This window comes from Hipposideros armiger, unplaced genomic scaffold (genome assembly GCF_001890085.2).
Source record: "Hipposideros armiger isolate ML-2016 unplaced genomic scaffold, ASM189008v1 scaffold_284, whole genome shotgun sequence".
Lineage (NCBI taxonomy): Eukaryota > Metazoa > Chordata > Mammalia > Chiroptera > Hipposideridae > Hipposideros > Hipposideros armiger.
In genome coordinates, this window is record NW_017731634.1 from 1,109,503 (window position 1) to 1,130,541 (window position 21,039).

At 61.6% G+C, this 21,039-nt stretch overlaps 1 protein-coding gene and 1 long non-coding RNA gene across 18 annotated transcripts in view; one reads left to right on the top strand and one right to left on the bottom strand.

Moving 5' to 3' along the window:
* MORN1 (MORN repeat containing 1) overlaps nucleotides 1-21,039 on the top strand; it is a 54,834-nt gene that overhangs the window by 32,694 nt on the left and 1,101 nt on the right. For both annotated transcript variants that reach the window (XM_019658458.1, XM_019658457.1), the window contains 3 exons: nucleotides 7,500-7,633; nucleotides 7,744-7,823; nucleotides 19,464-19,510. In XM_019658458.1, the coding sequence (XP_019514003.1) occupies nucleotides 7,500-7,633; nucleotides 7,744-7,823; nucleotides 19,464-19,510 (261 nt within the window). The remainder of the gene's footprint in view (nucleotides 1-7,499; nucleotides 7,634-7,743; nucleotides 7,824-19,463; nucleotides 19,511-21,039) is intronic.
* LOC109391162 (uncharacterized) overlaps nucleotides 3,931-21,039 on the bottom strand; it is a 17,966-nt gene continuing 857 nt past the window's right edge. The window contains exons 2-11 of one of the 16 annotated variants that reach the window (XR_002125738.1): nucleotides 19,845-20,984; nucleotides 19,508-19,649; nucleotides 18,983-19,320; nucleotides 13,948-17,520; nucleotides 13,359-13,540; nucleotides 11,663-12,858; nucleotides 7,959-9,956; nucleotides 7,435-7,615; nucleotides 5,510-6,146; nucleotides 3,931-5,097 (exon numbers count right to left, since the gene is read on the bottom strand). This is a non-coding gene — a long non-coding RNA (uncharacterized LOC109391162). Of the gene's footprint in view, nucleotides 5,098-5,438; nucleotides 6,147-7,434; nucleotides 7,616-7,958; nucleotides 9,957-11,662; nucleotides 12,859-13,358; nucleotides 13,541-13,947; nucleotides 17,521-18,982; nucleotides 19,650-19,844; nucleotides 20,985-21,039 lie in introns of those variants that run through there. The other 15 variants (XR_002125739.1, XR_002125740.1, XR_002125737.1 and 12 more) reach the window with 15 other exon arrangements.

A 21,039-nucleotide genomic window follows, 5' to 3' on the forward strand; every position in this document is an offset into this window, starting at 1 on the left:
GGATCTGAGTGATTCGCCTTTTCATGTATTGAACATTCATCAGATGGGATCTGCGAAGAATTACCCGTAATTGTAAGATGAATTTAAAAATCAAGGTGCCCTCTGCTGCAGATCCTATCTTGCCAGTAAAAGTGACGGCATGTGTAGCAGACAACTTCTGGAAATCTCAGCACCTCTCCAGTGGTAACATGTTTTAATATGAACTCTCTCTGGTTTGTTACGGCAGAGTAGTGAGTGTGGAAGGTCTGTATTTTTAAAGGAAATTTTGTCTTACAAGTTTCTTGTCTTGGAATCACACAGTGTAAAGAGACTGTCCCAGAAAAGGCTAAAAAGACGCCCCCGTTGCTTCCAGGGCCAACGCAGTGGAAATGCAAATAAACTCGAACATTAGGGGTGCGTCTGCCTGGAGCCAGGCCCCAGAGGGCTGGGGAGCCGCAGGGTCCCCAGGCCACTGCACCTGCAGTGCGTCCCTTCCACACCTCACTCTCCCGGCCCCTGGGATCTGCCTTGCAGCCTCCCCTGCACCCTGGGTGCTCCTCCAAAAAGGAGGAGCCCGTCAGCGGGGTGGTGGGGGCAAGCAACAACCTGGGGGCTAACGAGAGAGCCGGGGAGCCCCTGCCTCCTCTCAGGCCGCAGTCAGAGGGCAGCAGCCTGGTGCTGCCTCGGACCCACCACAAGGTCAGCCCCAAGTTTTACCGTCCTGGAGAGAGAGAGAAGGGAGGCTGGGGGCACTTGGGGCTCCCCCTGGCTCTGCTGGCAGGAGGTTTCCAGTGAAGCTGGGGTCCTGTGTGGTAGGAAATCTGCACCCATGTGGCTGTGCCTTCCAGAAGGCCGGGCTCATGTGCTGGGTGCAAAGGGTCTTTAGAGGGACGACAGGCAGGACCCAGGCTTGCCCCCCCCCCCCCCCCGCCCCAGCAACACAGTGCCGCCTGGTTCTCTCACCTGCCTGGTCAGGGACTCAGAGGTCCCCTGGGGGGACATGGAGAAGCTGCCTGTGACCTTGGGGGTCTGAGCCATCTGCTGGACAGGCCCCAGACCCTTAGAACCACCAGACCAGCCAGAGACGGTAACCTCATTTGAGTCCCAGCATCCCTCAAGTTTTGATTCTGACGGGGCCATGAATCAACCTTGGCCAGTGGCTGCTGGCCTCTTCCGGCGTCGGACAAAGTAGCTGTTGCCTGGCCCTGAGCCCAAGACCCCCATGTCCACCCCCATGTCCACCCACCCTTCTGCTGCCCCCCTGGACACTGCTGCAGGGGCTCTCCATCTGCTGTAGTCAGAGACCCCGCTTTCCCGAGGCCTCGCTCCAGGGGCGGTTTCTGCTCCCTCACATCTCCCCGCCATGTCACGGCCCTCTATCAACCACATGCTGCCTGCGTGTGTCTGTCTACTGGGGAGTGGACACAGTGCTGGGGCAGAGCCTAAAACTGCTGATGGGGGGGCTGGAGTGGGGAGAGGAGAGGAGGGGGTTACAGGGTGTGGCCCCTGTGATTCAGAAACAGCCCCGGGCAGGAGGCCAGGCAGGCGCCCTGACCCATCCAGGGGCCCCCAAGTAGGGGCCAGGACTTGGCTACCATCAGGGAGGCCGGCAGCATCGTCCGACGGTGCAGAGGAGGGGTCTGCTTGGGGGTCGCTGCTGTTCTGTGGGCAGTGAGGGTGCAGGCCCGGCCCAGGCCCCTGTGGGCACATTCAGGCAGGGTGATGCGGGCGGTGAGGGCTGGGCTGGCGGGGAACCCTGTGGCACAGGGCACCACTGTGAGCAGAGGCCCAGGGCCAGCTGGACACGCAGGCCTGGGGTTCCACTGAGGGCCGCCTGCTCAGCAGGGAATGTGGGCGTGCAAACGAGTGGGGCGTGTGTTAGTGTGTGTGTGCGTGCACCCGCTTGCGGGGCGCTGTGCACAGATGTTTCCCGGTGAGTGTGACAGTGGGGATGCGTGTGTGTGAGCTCACACCTGTGGGCACATCAGGGCACAGAGGTGACTAACAGAGCAGCAAGGGGAAGGGGGTGACATGTGGGTGCAGCCCCCTGGTCTCGAGACAAGATGTGCACCTGTTTCCCCCCCAGTGACACAGAGATGTGTGCAGACCAGAAACCAGAGTGTCCCCATAGCCAGGAGAGGCCCTGGGCACCTGCAGAGCAGCATGGCGCCTGGGCTGGCGGTGGCTGTCCTCTGTTTCCTCATCTGTAAACAAGGGAGGCAGTAGCCCCTCCTCTAGGTTGAGGTGACCATTAAGTGTGCATAAGCCGCCTGGGAAGAGCGCAGCCAAGGGTCTGGCCTCTGAAGGGTGCTGAGTGACGTACTATGGAGCTGAGGTGGGTCACTGTGATGACAGCAGTGACAGGGCGATGGTGATGACAGTGATGATGAAGGTGATGGTAACAATGGCAATGGTGGTGACAGTGATGGTGGTGACAGTAATGACGATGGTGATGGTGACAGTGGTGGTGGTGACAGTGATGATGGTGATGGTGACGATGGCGATGGTGGTGACAGTGATGGTGATGATGGTGATGATGGTGACAGTGATAATAATTGTGATGGTGATGATGGCGATCATGGTTACAGTGATGACGAACGTGATTGTGATGATGGCAATGATGGTGACAGTGATGGTGGTGAAACTGATGATGGTGATGGTGACGATGGCAATGGTGGTGACAGTGATGACGAAGGTGATGGTGACAATGGTGATGGTGGCGACAGTGATGGTGGTGACAGTGATGACGAAGGTGGTGGTGACAGTGATGATGGTGAAAGTGACAGTGATGACGAAGGCAATGGTGACAATGGCGGTGACGGTGACAGTGATAATGAAGGTGATGGTGATGATGGTGATGGTGGTGGTGATGAAAGTGAGGACGACGGCCCCAGACTTGAGTTCTGAAGCAAGGGCTCCCGGCTCCAGGGTCAGGAAGGCAGGACCAGGAGGGACGAAGGGTCCCTGTGCCACCTCTAGTCACCTGTAGGGCTCGCAGAGTCCTCAGCTCGCCAGCCACGCCACTCACCTCATCAGCCAACAGCACAGCCTGACCTGCTGTTAGATGTAAATGGACTCTGAGCTGCACATCACAGGCTGAGGTATTTCTGTGTGACTCATTTCTGTGCCCAGGATACATGTGTCCCAGGCTGCTGAGGAGACACCCTGCCCGCAGGGCCCCCGAGACCGCTGTGAGGGACATGGACGCCAGGACAGATGGAGAAGCTTGTCCAAACGCCCAGAGCTCTCCTGGCTGGTTCACTAAATGCACATACAGGAGCCCCCTTGTCAGGATCCAGGGACCATCACCCCCACCCCTCCATCCCCCCGGTCTCCAGACTGCAGGGTCCTGAGGGTGGGCATGGGTCTGAACATTGTGGGGAGCGGTCCCTAGAGATGACACATATTAGGAGGCAGGCACTTGGGGCTGTTGAGAAGGGCCACCACGCTCAGCAGTCCTGTGTGACTGGGGTCTTCCTGGGCAGGGGTGTGTGTGTGTGCGCGCGCGTGTGTGCATGCATACGTGCATATCGCGTGCAGAGAGGCCAGCTGGCTGGGCTGCAGTGAGAACTCTGCATTGAAGGAACAGGCCCTGCCATGTGCTGCCTGCTGGGGCGGGAGCCAAGGTACAGGCGCCCCCACCCCTTCTCCTGCCCTCACCCTGTCCTCTGATGGCACAGCCTCCAGGCCAGCCTTGGGCCACGGCAGGGCAGAGGGCTGGGCAGTGAGATGTGTGTGCCAATTGGACCGCGCTCGAAGAGGCCTGAGGGTGCCCGCCTGGCCTGGCATGGCCCTCAGGACAGCCCCTCTTCCTCTGGGTCCCCGCCGTTGAGACTGCTCTGCCCACCTGCTGAGGAAGGCGCTCCTTGGCTGGTTGAGTCTGCCCTGAAGACTAATGCAGTGTGACTGGTCACCTCCAAATGAGACTCCTCTCGTCCCCTTAGGGCCAATAACGTTTTATTATTTTGATTCACTTACATGAAGAAAATATTTTGTCCAGTCGCTGGCTCTCCGCCTGGTGAGGCCCTGGGCCCACGGCGGCCATTTGGCGGTAACGGCTCTGCCCTCTCGAGCCTTGTTTATTCCAGCGGCTCCCCGCCTCTGTCCGACACAGGTGATTGGGGAGGCTGACTGCATAGGCTGTAAAAGGATAATTAATAGGCCTTTCCCTCCTGGAGCAGTCAAGCTGCCCGATCTCCCCGGCCTCAGCTCCCCTTCCTGGAGTCGCCCCCTCCCTGGAGGCAGACAGTGACCTTTGTCTTGCTGATAAAGCCGTAATTGCTACCATTACAATCTACAGGGGAGTGCCCCCCACCCCAAATGCGCCAGGGTGCTGGAGACAAGGTGAGCAAGCCCAGGGACACTCCCCTCAAGTGGTCCCTCAGGGCTTCCTTGTAGTACAGCCCTCGGTGCTGTGGAAACTCCGGCCAGCAGGCCCGCCGGCCTGTCACTCAGCCTGCCAGTGGGCAGGGGGTGTCTGCAGTGGCCATGCCGTCACATGTGCCTGCAGCTTTGTCTCTGATCAGAACTTAGTGTTCCTTCCTTCGGGCGGCACCTACTGGCAGTCTCAGCCTTTTCTGCGGTTTGGCCCAACGACGCCAGGGTTGCCAATAGGACAGGGTGAGGGATGTGAGCAGAGGCCAGAGGCGCCCGTGCGAGTGAGCAGTGTGAGCGAGGAGGGGTGTGATTTGAGGGCAGCCATCCTGGGCCCTGACTCTGTCTGCTCAAGGTGCAGGAGGAAGCAGTGGGGTTGGAGCCGGACGGGGTTTGGAGCAGGGCGAGGCAGCCCCTGGCTGTGACTCGAGTGCTGGAGTGTGAGGGATGCTGGTGTCAGAGGCAGGGACCAAGAGGCCAGGCGGTGGCCTGGACCCCAAGATGGTTGTCATGGGGAGACCAGGAGGGGGCAGAATGCAGGACGTCACCGGTGTCGCTGGCTGAGTAACCAGCTGGAGGGTGGGCCCCTCACTGAGAGGGGAGCCTGAGGCACGAGACTGTCCCGGTCCGGGAGCGTCTGCAGGAGCTGGAGCTGGGCATCTGGCCTCTGGAGGAGGCGGAGCTGGTGGCCCCTCTGGGTGGATGTGGTGCTTACTTCCATGGGGAGTGAGGCTCTTCTCCCAACTAGGGGACATGGACAGAGGCGAGAAGGGGTCAGCCGGCACCCAGGGACAACGGCATCAGATGTCAGCAAAGGGTCCAGGGAGGGAGGCAGGAGAGGTCAGCGGGAGCATGTGGGGGCCCAGGGTAGGACCACCGGGCCCGGGGCCTGGGGTGCCTGGGCCTTCAAACAAATGTGGAGCCTTGGGCTGACCATCCACCCACTGCTGGGCAGGCGGTGCTCTGAGCACATGCAGCTTCGAATGAATTTTAAAACCCTGAGAGAGGCCCTGCCCTCGGTACGAGAGCTGCATCTGGAAGACCCCCACCCCCACCTGTCTCCACCAGGCGCCGACATCACCCACCCCAAAAATGCTCTGCACCAGGGTCCACACTCAGGCTGCTAGGGCGGGCTTTGCCTGTCTGGACATCTCACCTGCAGCGTGACCACCTGGAGGGACAAGCCAGGAAGCCACAGTCTAGCTGAGACAGAGGAGGCAAAGGGGGCTGCAGGGAGGGTTCCCACAAAGCGAGCTCATCATGCGTGGCCTGAGGCGGGACTGTGCTCTGGGGCAGGAAGGGGGCCGGCCTGGCTTCCCGTGAAGGCCATGGGGTGAGGGAGGACCCAGGAGTCCCGCCAAGCGCAGTGCGTCGGCTGGTGAGGGCGTGATGGGCGAGACAGAGCAGCGCTGGACTCAGGTCCGAACAGATCTTGAAGGCGCACCGGATGCATTTTCCAGCCCCCTGGCCTTGGAGACAGCCTGCTGCATGTCCAGTCTGAGGTTGCTGCGCCCCGAGGAGCCAGCAGCCTTAGGGTGCTCTGTGTGGGGCTAACCCACGGCGGTCAGTCACCTTGGCAGAGGGCTGTTAGGGTACAGAGCTGGGGGTCTTTATGGTCCGGACGTGTCAATGAAAGGTAGTCAAAGTTAGCTCCTCTGGCCCAGTGGAGCCGGTGGTGCGGGAAGCAGCGGGAGTGAGGCCGTCAGCAGCTCGGTTCCCAGCCATTGCCCAGGACGTGAACAGTGCGAGGACAGCAAAAGCGGCTGGACGAAGGACATCAGTGACAGAAAGTCCTTGCAGAGGGAAAGACCTGACTTCTTATAATGCGCCATAATGATGAAATTAAGACCCCTTTGAGAGAAGTAATTCCCTGCCTGTTTTGTGGAAATACTTCTGGGGCCTGTCTCCATCTCTGCCTGCACACATTGGGCTCGGAAAGGGACGTTAATGTCTGCGGCCCCAGGGCCCCATCTGGTGCATGGAGGAGAAATCCCTCTCCACTCACTGAGAGCCCCCAGCACTCTGTCAGCCGGGGCGTCCTGCCCTCCCTGCCTGGCTCCAGGCATCCCCATGGCCCTGTCCAGCCACCTCCCCAGGCCTGGCCAGTTCCCACAGGTGCCTCTTTGTCCACAGTGTGTGGTGTGTGTGAGCGGGGCAGGGACCCAAGGGACCCAGGGCAGTCAGGAGGGCCTGGGAGCCCAGCCCCCATAGGATAGCAGTCCTGGGGTGCGTGTGTGGTATGTGTGTGTGTATGTGGTGTGTGTGTGTGTGTGTATGTGTGTATGTGTGTGGTGTGTGGTGTGTGTGTATGTGGTGTGTGTGTATGTGGTATGTGTGTATGTGGTGTGTGTGTGTGGTGTGTGTGTGTGTGTGTGGTGTGTGGTGTGTGTGTGGTGTGTGGTGTGGTGTGTGGTGTGTGTGAGAAACGGTCCTGGGGGCTCCGGCACCAACCTAACATCTAAGTTCTCACTGTCCAGTCTCAGCCGCTGACCTCTGTGCAGAACAGCTGGAGGGAGAGGCAAGCTGGGGCTCCCTCTGCAGGTGGCAGAGCCCGGGGATGGTGCCACCCGAAGGAAAGCCCTTGTCGCCTCACACCCTAGGACCCCTCGGAGAGGAGGGATAAAGGACCAGGGTGGGCAGGGGTCCTTGGTGGGAGTACCCACTACAGGGACAGACAGGCTGAGTCCAGCCCTCCACCATCTGAGGATTTCAGGGTCTCCTGGGGGACTGCTGCCCTTCATGGCACCCTGCTCCCCACTGCCAGGGACCCACAGCACTCAGCCATTACAAAGCAGAAATATCCTCCATCTCACTGTGTGCAGAAGGGCGCTGGGCTCCCCTGGGCCAACACAGGGCCTTAGGGGTGGAGCATTGTGGGAGGAGGCCCCCAGCCCCGAAGCATCGAGGGACCCCCACACCACGTGCACACAGAACCTCTCTGTCTGCACTGGGGCCGCAGGGGAGCACCAGGACCCAGGTGCCTCCTTGGCCCCCAACCTTACCTGGAGATGACCTAGCGGTCCCCTGCCCTGACCACTGTCCCCTGTCCCCTGCCCAGCCACGTGAAGGGTTTTTTCTGACCTTTGCTTCGTGATGCTTGAAGAGCCTTTTTGTTTACTTTTCTGGGAATGTCTCTTTCTCCTCAGCTGGGGAAGGCGCACCCCATTGTCCTGCAGACTGTCGGCGAGTGGAGAGAGGCCGTGCCCAGTTCGTGGATGTCCGCCTCGGGCCCCCTCCACCCGGGTACCACCCGGTCCCGTTCCTGGACAGCGAGCACAAGGTAGGGAGGCCCCCACGCTGCCCAACACTGTGGCCACTGCGTCCAGGGTGCTCAGAGGGCAGCTACCCGGGAGCCCCTCTGAGCCCCTCTCCCCCGCCTGCTACTTGTAGAGGGCAAGCAGCGGTCCCAGAGGCAGCTCAGGTCCCAAGAGGAGGACGCCCACCGTGCGGGACCCACCAGCAGGCAGCAGGTAGGGTCGACCCACTCACGGGCGTCTGGGGTTGGTCTGGCCTCCCACCAGCTGGGCCACAGGTGGGGGGCTCTCAGCGGGCCCCCCAGGTATACACATTCATGGGTGAGGGCAGGGGTGCCCTTCTCCACACACCTGCCTCAGTTTCCCCACTGGCGTGAGACCCCGCAGACACCATGGGCAAGGCCTCAGTCTGCCCAGCAATCCCAGAGCCTTCTGTGGCGTGGAGAGCACGTTCGCTTCCTCAGTGGGAGCCTGGGGCCTGGTCTGGCCTGAACTCAGGGGATCTTATCCCGGGAGCAGGGGCAGCAGGAGTGGTACCCAGCTGTCCCCTCAGCACCTCGCTCGGACAGGCCGGAGGTCAGCAGCGCGAGCAGCCTGCTTCCTGAAGGATGTGGCCGGCCGGCGGCTCCTTCTGGCAGGGCCTGCTGGCCACAGAGGAGGGCCACTCTTGCAGGGAGGGCGGGCAGGGCACTGTGACCTGGCACTTGGTCGGGGCTCAGTCCTCACTGTCTGCCGGGCGCCAGGGGCCACCGCTGGCCTGTCTCCGTCCTGCAGAGGCGGCGGCTGAGGCTCACCTACATCCACTTTGGATTTTCGTTTGACAAATTAGAGGGGCTGAAAGTCGTCCTGTGGGGAGGCGAGGAGACCCCTCTGTTGCTACTTCACGGTGACATGCTCTTTCCAGCCCAGGGAGGGCTGGGTTCCAGAGAACCGTTTCCAGGCCCCTGTTTTCAGGGGCAGCCTGTCCCTCGCTCTGGTGGGACGCGACCTGGCCTCCCCAACCCATCCCTAAGCCCCTGGGAGCCGCGGGGAGCTGGCTGCAACACTGTGAAGCACAGGGCAGGTCCCTGCAGTGTGGCCAGCGCCTGTCTCCTGCCACCTGTGGTCTCCTTTGTGGGTGGATCCTGGGCGACTCGGCCTGGAACACAGACCTGGAGCTGGAAGCAGGACATCCTGGAAACACGACACCTTGAGAAAAAAATCACCACCCCTGAAAGACACGATTCCCCCTCCAGGGAGAGGGCCCCGGGCCATGGTGGGTGGGGATGGGAGAATGTGGCCTGTGGGGGGGCAGAGCACAGGGCCTGGGAGAGGTGCCAGGCTGCCTGTGATGCCGTCTGCTGCAAGGCCAGGCCTGACCCCGGCACAAGGCCTTGTCCACCCACTCCCAAGAGCCGAGGTCAGCGTGCTGGGGGCGCCTCCCACTGCCTGGGACCAGGCACTTTTCTTCACACTGCCAGCTCAGGGGCACACGTTGAAAAAGCCACGAAAAAGAGCAGAGGCTTGTGGGCACAGACCCAGCAAGAACACTCTAGGAACATAAGGAGTTCTGCAGAAACGGGAAGCAGGCCGTGCGCTGCCTGGAGCTGCACAGCTGCCCACGCTCCCTGCAATTAGGTGGCGCATCGGTGACGCCAGTGGGCGTGGGATGAGCCGGGAACACTGGGAGGCTGGCAGTGTCGGCACGCTGACAAGCCCCTGACCCCACTGGCACGGTGGAGCTGGGCTGAGCGCTACAGGGAAGGGGCCGTCCTGTGCTGTTCTGAGTCACCGCGTGAGTTAAATACACAGCTTGCTTCACACATGCGCTGGAGGAACACAGGTTCTAAATAAACAGCCAAGATCTCGCTCGACGCGCAGGCCCCACACGTGCTCGGGGTTTCGGGCTCAGGACCTGAACACCAACAGCTGAAAGAGTCAGGTGACCGAGCCCAGCGCCACGTGCTCAGGGCCTGGCTTCTGCGGATGTTGTAACCATGGCAACCATGCAGCTGAGGGTGATGTTGAACCGTCTCATTTCGTAAAAAGGCGGCCCTCATGTCCGTCCGATGGCTCACAGGAAGCAGAGGGAGTGCGCAGCTCAGCCTCCCAGCCCTGCGGGTGAGCTGAGGGCTGCAGGGCGCTACACTCCAAGTGTCCTCGTCCCCACTGGGCTCCTTACAGTCTCAGCAAAGTGCGCTGGTTTCACAATGCTCCGCGTCTCTGAGATGGAGCGTGTGACCAGCGTCTGGATTCCTGGGGGCCCCGCTGCACCACCCCCTGTGCCAGGCCTTGAGGTGTGGGGTGGTCCATTCTCTCAGGGGGTCCATCCCAGGGCCGCTGAGCTTATGTTGTCTGAATATAGAAATTCTGGGGAGAGATTTTTCACCGTGAGCTCTCCTGCAGCTCCTGCCCCTGGGAGGGTATAGTGGGTTGTGGAGGTGAGGGTCCCTGCAGAGCACCATCCCCCCAACACCCAAGTGCTGACAGGTGCCCCCAGCTCCTCCCCGTCACGGCTCTTGCAGCTGTTGGTCTTGGTAGTGGGTCCTTCCCTCCTTCAGACCCCACTGCCCCCACCGTCCAAACGCCCTGTTGCTGATGGGACTTTGGCCTCAAGACTTCCTACAGGGCCCCCCAGCTTTGTGCCCCCAAGTCCCCCTGCCCCATCTGGGTGTTTGTGTGCCCCCCGCCCCGGGAAGAGTGGGAGGGCCTGCATGTGCGCTCAGCGCCTCCCACCAGCTCTGCCATGGGGTCCCTGCCAGCTTCCTTACTCTGGTTGGGGCACCAGCTCCCTGCATCAGTGTCCAAACCTGTCTCTGGACCCAAAAGCCCACCCCTCAGAATTCTAGGAAACCCATCCTTTCCAGCCGCCAGGCCTGGCTGTGGCAAAACAGAAGCACTTGGGTTTTGCGACAACCACCGTGTCTGGTTTGCGTTAGAAAATCCTTGCAAAGTCTCGGATGCATGGTTCCCGGCTGGGCCCCCATCCAAGGGGGCAGGGCATTTGCAAGGGTCGGCAGGCCTCGTGAATGGGGCCTGGCGGATGAGATGCCCCTGGCACCCTGCGGAGCCCAACCCTGCTTCTAGTCCAGGTGGGGGCTCTAGTTTGTGAATAATGGACCCACATGGGGATAGAGAGGGGCGCGTGGGCTCCTGCCACCTCCGAGCCCTTGGCAATTTCTGCCCAAATGCTCCTGCCGCCCCCAGCCCCCACTCAGCAGGGGCCGCCTCCTTCCCTTCTAAGGACCAGCTGTGGTGCCATCTCACAGATGCACCAGCTTCCTGGGCTGGCCCCGTGGGCTCTGGTCGCCATCATCGCATACCCCTCTTTCTGTGCTGGGAAGTGGGCCTGACCCGGCCGCGGACATGGGGTGCAGGGCCTTTAGGTCTCCTGCTGGCTTCCCGCACAGGCTGGCTCAGGCAAACGCAGAGACTGCAGGGCCAGTACTCAATCCATCGAGGCTGTACCCCCCCCACACAAACCCATAATTCTGCATCCGTCTGCTTCTTTATATTCTGCCTGAGCAGGCCTAGAGTGACCTCCCTGGAGGGAATGCCTGGTGCCGGCCAGAGGGAGGTGACCAACAGGCAAAGGCTGCGGGGCCAGCATGGGGGCACCAGGTCTCACTCTGTGGCACCATAGGGTCCTTGCCCAAAACAGCCCTGGGGACACAGGCCAGCGGTCACTGGTCCAGCCCGAGGCTGGCCTGACGATTGCCCACCCCCGCCGCTGCAGACCGTGGCTTTCTCCTTCCCTCTTGCCTCCTCGCCACCCCAGTGCCGCGCGCACTCCCGTCTCAGGACACGGGCATCCGCCTTGCCCAGGACGCAGATGCTGACAGAAGCTAATTACAAACTGCTGCAAATGGCTCTCCTGCTACCTCCTGATCTCAGGCCAACTGGCACACGTGTGCTGGATGGACGAGGTTCCGAAGGTGTTAACGGTTGTCGGAGGGGGACGGGCGTGTGTGCGGACTGCCTCCCCATCTGATCCCGCGTGCTATCGTCCCCCCGCCCTGGTGGCCATGCAGTGTCAGCGACGTGCAGCCACTCTAGAATTCTTCCCCCAAACCCACCTCCCAGCAGCCTGAGTGGCCTGCTGTGTGTCCGGCACCAGGACGAGGAGCTCCCTCTGGCAAGGCGACAGGGAGCCACGGGCTGACACGCGTGTCTGGCCTCTAAGTGCCCGATTCCAAAGTCTGGAGAAGCTGGGAACAGCAGCCCAGTTCAGCTGGCCACCATTCCACCTGGGGAGACCTGAGTGGGGACCAACTTCTGGGCTCTGTGGAAGCAGCCGAGGTGGCAGGGCCGTGAGGCTGGGGGGCAGGGCGGGCTGGCACTGAGGCCCTGGGGCCCGGATCACCCTTGGCTGTGCCAGCATCCCTCTGCGACGCCCACAGGAGCCGCCTTCCTGCTGCCCTGGGCCACCTGTGTGCCCTCCAGCTGGCGAGCCCTCACAGCCACAGCAAACCTCACATTTGCTCACTCGTTCAGTTCGCCCCCAGTCGGCCTCGCCCGTGCTAGCACCCCTCACCCAACAGAAATGACTAAAGAAGGAGTCTCTCTCTCTCCATGAAGATGGTGACAGGCCAGTGGTTTCGGCTTCATTTGCATAATTCCTCAGTATCTACTAAGAAAACTTACCCGTGCTCCCTGAAATAAGCCTTTGGGTCGAGGGAAGGGAAGGGAGAGGTCTCGGGCCCGGGGGCCTCCCCAGAGCCCAGCCCTTGGCCTGTCAGGCCCCTGCCCTCCCGGGGACATGCTCTCACCATTTGCTCTCAGGGTTGCATGCCACCCTGGAAGGGAGAGCCCAGGTTCAGCACTCGGGCCCCTCACCACATGGACCCCATCCCATGAAGAGAGCAAGGTGGGGCTCGCACCCACCCCGCAGAGTCCCAGGTGGAAGAGCCCTGTGTGTTGATGACGGGGACACCAGGTCGGGGGTGTCCACAGAGGGGGTGGCCCATTTAACCCCATTTCTCCTGGGAATGTGCTTTGATGGGACTTTGGCTTTTCCCTGTTGTCGCATAAGCGCGTCTGCATTGTCTCAAAATCCTGTCCCTGAGTTGCCGCCTCTCCACAGTCAGGTGGGCCGGCTCTGCTCGCCCGTCCCCCCAACGCTGAGCAGCTCATGCACGCGGCCGCTTGCCGGGGACAGCCTGGTTCCATGGCGGCCTCGCCACATTCCTGCAGACACATTCCTGGCGTATGACGGAATTTCACAACATGACACAGACCCCGTCCGCTCCTGAGTGATGCGAAGTGGTGTCAGCTGCAAAAGACGGACTCGATTTCACAAATGTGGCCGGGAGTTGGCCAGCCACATGTGAGAATGCCACTGGAATGGGGGCAGGAAAGGCTCTGCTTGATTTCCCCCAAAACACCCTAAATGCGTGCTTTGTGCCCGAGCACAGCGCTTGCCGCCCACCAACCCGGGCGCCCAGCTCCGGTGGTCTCCGCGGGAATCTGCGCCCGATCTTGCCCATAACTGCTCAGCAAAGACACCGGAGCCTGACACCAGCAGCCGCAGAGCCACTTCCCCGCTTGGTCGGAGAAAAATGGGTTTAATTAAGGCTTCCGTGATTAGCCACTTAGTCATCAGGCCGACGCAGATGGAGCCAATTGATTTTTGTACTTGAATAGGTAGTGGATGGTTGCAGGCCCCTCCTCGCAGGTTGTGGGTGACCACTGAGCATCTGACACAGGTCGTCGTCCCCTCTGAAAGGCTTTCCCTCCCAGAGGCCGAGCCAGCATCCGGGGCTCTTCACCTACCCTGAGCCGGAGCCACAGGACAACCGCCATCACCTTCGTCCACTAAGTCCAGAGCAGCCCTGGGGTCTGGAGTGCTGTCCTGTGAGCCCACCATTGGCTGGCCCCACCAGGACCCGGAGAAGCTCTGGGCAGGAGCCACCAGGTTCAGCGGGTCCCAAAGAGGACAGGCTCTGAGTGACAGCCTGGCGGGCAGGAAAAGTCCAGCTTGCACAGCCTGGCCTGGGGGCTCCTCCGCAGGCAGACCCCATGGTGGAGATTCACCCCCGGCTGGGGGGCAAAAACGGGCTCCTCGCTGGCCTCAGCCAGGAACTGCCCCCGTCCGCCCCAGGCCCCGGGGAAAAGGGAAACCCGGTGGCCCTGAGCCCAGGGGTGCCCGCCTTAACCAGGACCCCCGGGCTAATTCCGCCAATGTTAACCTTGGAGGGCAAATCCGGGTTTGGTTCCCGGCGCCCCTCCCCCCCCTTCCCTTTGGCCCCCAACAACCCCCGGCCGGGGACATGGGCAAATGCTTCTGAATCTAACCTCGAATGACCCCAAGAAACCCTGCGTGACGTCTGGGGTGAAGGCCGCAGCCACCCCTCCAGCTTACCTGTGCCCCGGCCCGGGTTCTGCTCACACAGTGTTGCCCTCTGGCCCTCGGCACGTGCTGGCCCCTCTGCTGGGAAGGCCGTCCTCAGCTCGCTCGTGGCCTCTGTCACCAGAGCGTGTGCTCAGGGCACTCTTCCTGGTTCCCGGCGGCCCTGCGCCCTGGCACTCAGGGGCCCAGAGGAGGGGTGGGCTTAGGCGGGGGTGAGAGTTCTCAGGGCAGCAGGAGGCCACAGACATGGCTGGAGGGCATGACAGGGTGAAGTCGCAGGACAATGGGCGGCAGGCCCCCCCCGGGCCCCCTTACTCACAGGGGCTCAGCCTCTGCCGCCCTGTCCCTGGCTGGAAGCTGCCCCCCGTGGGTGTCAGGGACAATGAGAGGAGGGCATGGACTGGGATTTTTTCTTCTCTAGAAACTTCTAAAGTTTGCAAAATGAGCCCTGTCCTGTCCGAGCAGCAGTGATGCACTGGGGCAGGTGTCAGGGCTGGCGAGGCAGCTGGGCCGGCTGTGCAGGCACCCCAGTCTCCCACAGCTCAGCAGGGTGCTAGAGGCACGGCCAAGCAGATGGACTCTGGGGGGGCGGCGTTAACCTGTCACACAGCCACCACTGGCGACTGCTGGCGACCACTCACGACCCCCCTGAGGGCCTCCTTGGCAGGCACCCCCAAACAGAAAATACCCTGCAGGCTTTCCAGGGCCAGGAGCCCATTGTCGCTGGGGACACAGCCCCTAAATGGTGCTGGATGGGCCCCTTGCCCCCAGGGTAGGGCTCAGAACGCATTAAGCCTCTCCTGCTCTGACCATCAGCTGCTCTGCTGGCCCCATGTGTGCAGGGAGGGCCTCACCCAGAGGGGCTGCATGGCAGTGTGACCCCGGCCCCCTGCAAGCCTGGGTAAGGGGAGGCCTCTGGGGGCCTCCGGGGAGAGAACCCTCTACAGACGGGCTGAGCCAACTGGGAGACGGCCAGGGGCTGGGCCATGGCTGTCACTTGCTGAGCTCAGGGATCCTAGACAGGCAACAACAGTTTGCAGTCCCCCAAGTCAGGGCTCCGGCAACTAGCTCACTGCTCTAATTATGGAACTTTCTTATGGGCTCTCTGTGGGGCTGCAGAAAGCTCTGGACTCATATCCCCCGTGGGTAGGTCTGGAGAGCCTGGGTGGCTTCTCGGCAGCCGGCCCACCCTCGGGTGAGTTTTCCCGGTTTGTGACTTGGTTGGTGCTTGACTCCCGGCTCCCAGATCCCTAGGCTGGTGTATCTGTTAGTGCCAGAGGCTGCACGTGACATCACTGCGGCCGCAGCCAGGTGCTCCTGACCTCAGGGCCTGAGCCTTGACCTAGACTGCCCTGGGTGAGCTCTCCCCTGACCAGCTGCAGGAAGGGGGCCCCACGCCCAGGTCAGGTCTCAGGGCGTCCACACTCCATGCCACGCCTGTGTGCCTACCTCACGGACCGGGAAACCAGTGACAACAAGGGCCAGGCCAGGGGACCTAGCCCAGAGCCAGCACCCCTGGCCCCCTCGCCTGACCAGGGCCATGGGCTTCTAAATCTGTATGCAGCCACTAGGCCTCCTGTGCCTGCCTACAGAGCTGCCAAGCCCACACCCCGAGGGCCTTTGGGTGGACACGCTTGGGTGACATGGGCTACGAGAGGCCCTGGGCTCGCTGGGGGAACGGTCACTCTGAAATGCACCCCTTTCTCTCACTGTCTGCTGTGTGCTTGGCTGAGGGGGTCCCAGTGCCCCTCCCCAGGTGCCTCGCTCAGCTGCCCCAGCAAAAGAATGGGCGCGCAGGCCGCTGGCTTCCAGCCCCTATGGCAACCACTCCAATGATGGAGATTTTCTCAGCTCTGCCCATTTTCTCTCCTGACCCGGGCCACGCGGAGAAGATCTGAGAAGCCACACACCATGGAGCTTGGCTACAGCCCCACGTCCTGCCCAGGCTACAGTGGGCAACGCCTGGGCGATGGGTCTACTTAGGGTCAGGCGTGCTTGTGGTAATTTCAACAGAACAAAGTCCCCGGGGTCCATTCTTGCAGGGTGCAGTCCTGTGACTCACCTGCCCAAGCAGAGGTGGGGTCCAGAGGGCCTGTTAAGGTCATGCAGCCTGACGGGACACTCTCAGGGCCTCAGGAAAGGGAACCGCATGGCCACAGGTCCTGGGGAGGACCACGGCCACCCGTGCTGAGGGGCAGCTGACTGGACTGGTGGGTCACTCGGGCCGCTGCGCACCTAGTGGGAGCCAGTAGGGTTACCTCGTTGATCCTTCGAGGAGGCTGTCAAATTCCCCCACTCCAGAGGGTCCACCACATGTCCTGTTGGGGCAGTCGAAGGGCACGGCCCACCAGGCCTCGTGGGGAACTGGGACAGACCTGGCGTGGGAGCCTCACGGCAGAGTGATCCACGCTGGCTGAGGCCCATCTCACAGGGACACATCCAGTTAGAACAAGATGCCACTTGGGAGCCTTGAAAGGACAACCAGGTGCTCGTGCTGCAGGCTCAGAGGTGGGGAGGGTGGGAGCAGGAGGCCTCTCTCCACCGGGGAGCAGACCACTGAAGGGGAGTTGGTGCTGTCTAAGCACCACGTCTTGGTTCAGTCTATCAGATGGAGTGCCAGGGGCTGGATTTGCACCCCACAAGTAATCAGTGAAAAACTGCACAGCAGCCCTAAACACACTGGACATCAGGTGACCAAGGGCAGGAGTCCCAAGAGGCGGGAGCAATCGCCGTGAGCCCTGTGACCACCCAGCTCGCCACATCCCAGCTGTGGCACAGGGAGGGGACCCAGGTGGTTCAGGAGTCCCCAGGGGGAGAGACGAAACTGGGAGTCCCAGGCAGCCAAGGCAACTAGATGGAGCAGGACAGAGAGGGGAGGAGAGAACCCTGGAGTCTGCAGAGCACGGAGGAGCGCCTGGGCACAAGGGAAGACCCACCAGGCGGATCAAAGGGAGTACGTCCAGAGTCACCCAGGGCCCCGCCAGTGCCCTCCAGCAGCCGGACTGGATGACCTCCGAGTTCACAAGGCACTAATGGTAGAGTGCTCTTCACCCCACCTAACAAAACGGCAAGACCCAAAAGGATCAAACTGTCTCTAAGGAACGGCACCGAGAATATTTATAAGAATATGAAAACATCCAGCCCCCAATAAGGTGAAATTCGCGGTGTCTGGCACCTGATCCAAGATGACCAGGCACGGAAAGAATGCAGGATAGCACCATCTGCAATGAGGGGAAATACCCGTCAGTCAAAACTGGCCCAGAAACGACACAGCTGGAGGAAAAAGGACATCGGCCGGTTACAACTGGATTCCACGCGCTCACGAGGAAAAACTGACCATGGCGCGTGGAGACCTGGGAGAGGTGAGCATGTTGAGAGGGGCTTGTGCGGACGGGAGCCGCAGAGTCCGCCGCGGGATGACCAACGGAGCAAACAGCAGAGCGCAGGTGACCTTGAAGGCGGGTGACCTTGAAGATGGCCATGGAAACCAGACAGAGCGTCACGTAGAAGCAGTGTCTCGAGCGGAGATGACGTCTGTGACTCGGGAGGCTCCAAGGTGGGAGGTGAGGAGGAGACAAAAAATAGCTAAGGAAATAACCAAAATAGTTTCAAATTTGATGAAAACTAGAAACCAGCAGATCCAAGACACTCGGCAAAGCCCAAGCATATGAACCATGAAGACACGGGCACCAGGCCCAGGTAAAGAGAAAATCTTGACCGTGGCAAAGCGGCACCATGGGGCAGCCCTGGCCCTCCCGCTCCCAGGGCCCTCCCCGCTCACGCCATGTCCACCCGGACCCCAGGTCCTTTCCCGCTGACACAGAGTCCACATGGTTCCAAGAGGAAGCCTGTTGGCCATCCGTCCCCGATGCCGCCCGCTCCTGGAGGCACAATCGGTGCCCAATCAGTGTTTCACACCACCACCCACTGCTGCAGAAGTGCCCTCTGTCCCCTGGGGTGCATCCCAGGTCTCCATGGGCACCAGGCCTGAGCTGCAGGTCTATGGGCCCATCAGCCAGCTGGCACCCCGGGCATCTCCTTGCCAGGACTGCCCAGCTCCTGCCTGGCTCTGCCTGTTTGCTCGCAGCCCTGGGGGTTCTATAAAAATGCTCTGATTCTTGTAGCCCCGATGATTTCCTTTAAAGCTAGCAGCCTGACAGACTCTGGTTATTGTTGGCGCTAAATTATTTATCTGCCTTCCGCCCCCCGCACTTCGGGGCCCTTAACGTGGCTCCAGGGTCTACGCTAAGGCCCATTTTCCCCCACTCAAAGTGAAATAATTTAAAAATCTTCTGTTTTTATTTTTGTATCGCCCAAACCATGCATGTGGTATTTCAGCTTGGCAAAGGGTCAGAACCTGGCGGGTCACGGAACCCCAGCCAGGGAACCCCATGCTCCCCACCCCCACCCTGATGACAGGAAATCGAGGCCACAAGGGCAGGGTGGGGGAGCCCTCCTGGCTTCACCGAAATCCCTTTGGATGGATACTGCAGGGCAAAGCCCGCCCCTCGCACCTGGGTCCTCGCTGCCACCCAGAAAGCATATCCGAGGCAGCAGGACCCAGTGCAAGGCATCCATACGACGCCAGCTCCTTTGTCCCCAGAGGATGTGTGAAGAAGGCCGAGGGCCTGACCCAGGGGCACGGACCCAGACAGGTGCCAGGGCTCAGCAGGGGCTTCAGCGTCTGTCCTCGCGGAGGACACAGCTGGGGCCTCCAGAGCGGTGGCCCTCCCTGGGGGCAAGCAGTGGGCCCATCACTCACTGCGGAGTGGAAGCCCACATGGGTGGTGGGCCCCCCAAAACCCTCTGGCGGAGACAGAAACGCTGAGATGGGTGTCTGAAGCCTGCCCCCACGTTGGAGAGCCTGGGCAGCCGTAGCCAGAAGCGTCTCCACCCCTCGGACACAGGGCCTGGCCCCAGGCCTGCCCAGTCCTGCCTTCATGTGCTGCCTTTTCTTTCCCGCTTCATGAGGTGACAATGACCTTTAGTTCCCAGGAGGGGGACACCGTGCCCGGAGGTCCCCCCGCCTTCACTGCGTTCCACGCACCCAGCTGCTGCTTGTCACTTCTTGCTGGAAAGTAAACGTGGCTTCCAGAGGGACTCCACGCGTCGGCTGTTTTCTGAATGATCCTTGCTCTGCACTGAGAGGCCTCCGTGCAGATAGGACCCTAAGTTTTCAAAAGCCACACGTTGGTTCTGCTCAGACCAGCGCCAGCTGTGGAAACGGACGGGGTGGGCTTGTCACACTGCAGCTCCGGCTCCATCCGTGGCATGTTTGGGTTAAGACAAGACGGAAGGGCCGAGGGGCCGAGAGCAGGTCCCAGGCGTCACAGGCCCTCTCCTCCAGGTGCCGGTAGAGCTGCCAGAGGCGGTGGCACATTGCCCCTTGAAAACAGGACAGTCACCTGTGTCCTCTGCTGTCTGCAGGGCCCCCAGAGCTGCGGCCTGAGGGGGAGAGGCACGTGCCGCGTGCAGTGGGGTCCTGGAAGCACGGTGCCTCCAGGGGCTGCTTTCTCTCCTCCCTGCAGGCTTGATGGGGCGGCTGAGGCAGAGCCGGTGACAGCAGCCTTACCAGGTAGGTGGGCAGCGGGAGGTGGGCAGCGGGAGGACACTGCCCAGCAGGCCATCTCCAGCTGTCACCCGACGATCCAAATGGATCATTTATGTCCATCTCTGGAAGATGGGCTGCCTGCTCCCTTCCTCTGAATGTGTCCCTAAGTGTGACAATCATCCCAGTGGGGTTGGCCCAGGAATAGTGAGGGCTCCAGGTAGGCCTCTGGTGGGAGGTGGGCACGCTGTCTGGGCCCAGCCTGGCTGCCCCCAACGCAAGCTCCCTGGGCACCCCCCGAGGCAGAGCCATGGGTCCCTGGACTGGTGGAGGGGGACATCACCTGGCCCAGCGTCCTCACCAAGGCTTGGTCCCTCAGAATGGCTGTGGGCACCAGGCAGGGCATCCAATGGAGGGGTGCTCAAGAGGCCTTGGGTGCCTCTCTGTCCCCTCAGCCAGGGTCTCTTGGAAAGCGGGCAGCTTCCAGGCCCAGGCCCCTGCCGCCCTGGTGCAGCTGTTAGCCCAGAAATGTCCTCGTGCAGGGGGAGGGGGCCGGGGTCTGGGCCCACAGGGCTGGTGTGGCTCAGGACCCTGGGACCCCCGTGTGTGCCTGAAGAGGAAGTAGTGCCGGAGGGTGGAGGGGATGTCCACCAGTGTGTAGCTGGAAGAGGTCAGTAGGTGTGGACTGGACTCGGAGGAGCCCTGAGGAGAAGCGATTTCCAGGTGGCGAGGGGCAAGCCAGTGGATGGCCACGGCCAGAGGCGGGGGCTGGGCTCAGCGGGGACTCCGGGCCCAAAGCCCAGGACGGACCGCAGGCGGGACCACGTGGCCGCCGGGGCAGGCCTCGGGAGGCTTCTGAGGCCAGCAAGGTGGCCACCAGCCAGACCCTTTCCCACCCGCCAGGAGAAGGAAGGCCTCGGGGCGAGGTCAGATGAGGGCTGGGGCTGGTGCTGGGCGCTGCCCGCCGAGCCCGCGCGGCTCCCCTCGGCGCCCTTGGCAGCTGGTGCAGCTGTGTTCTCCGGAACACCTAGAGACGGGCTGCCTGGAAACCGGCGTTGCCATGCGCGGCTTTTTCCTCCAGGCCGACCAGGGAGGCCCGGTGCCCCAGGCTGCGGAATGTGGCCCCTCCCCGGCGCCCCCCCCACCCAAGACCGCGCTTTTCTGAAGGAACTGACTCAAGGCCAAGCCAATTCCTGCCGCCCGGGCCTCCCTGGTCCTGCCCCAGGAATGCGCAGTGTCGCAGCCCCTGGGCCCCGAGAGGAGGGTCACCAAAGGCCTGTTTTCCAGACCTGGCGCCGGAATGTTCTCTCGCGGCACAGCCGACACCCGCGCCCCCGTTCAGCTGCGGCCGCATTCCTGGTGCGAGCCGGGCCAGCCCGCGAGCTTTTTCCACGCTCCCGTGCCAGCCGCAGCGGTTTCTATGGCAACCTCACTTTCTGTTATTTCTTATTTTCTTTTTTATGGTTTCTCCAACTTTGAAGCTCTCCAGACAGTTTACAGACTGCAAAGAGGAAAAGTGCTTTTCCTTCCCGCCCGAGTCCCCAGCGGGGAGGCCC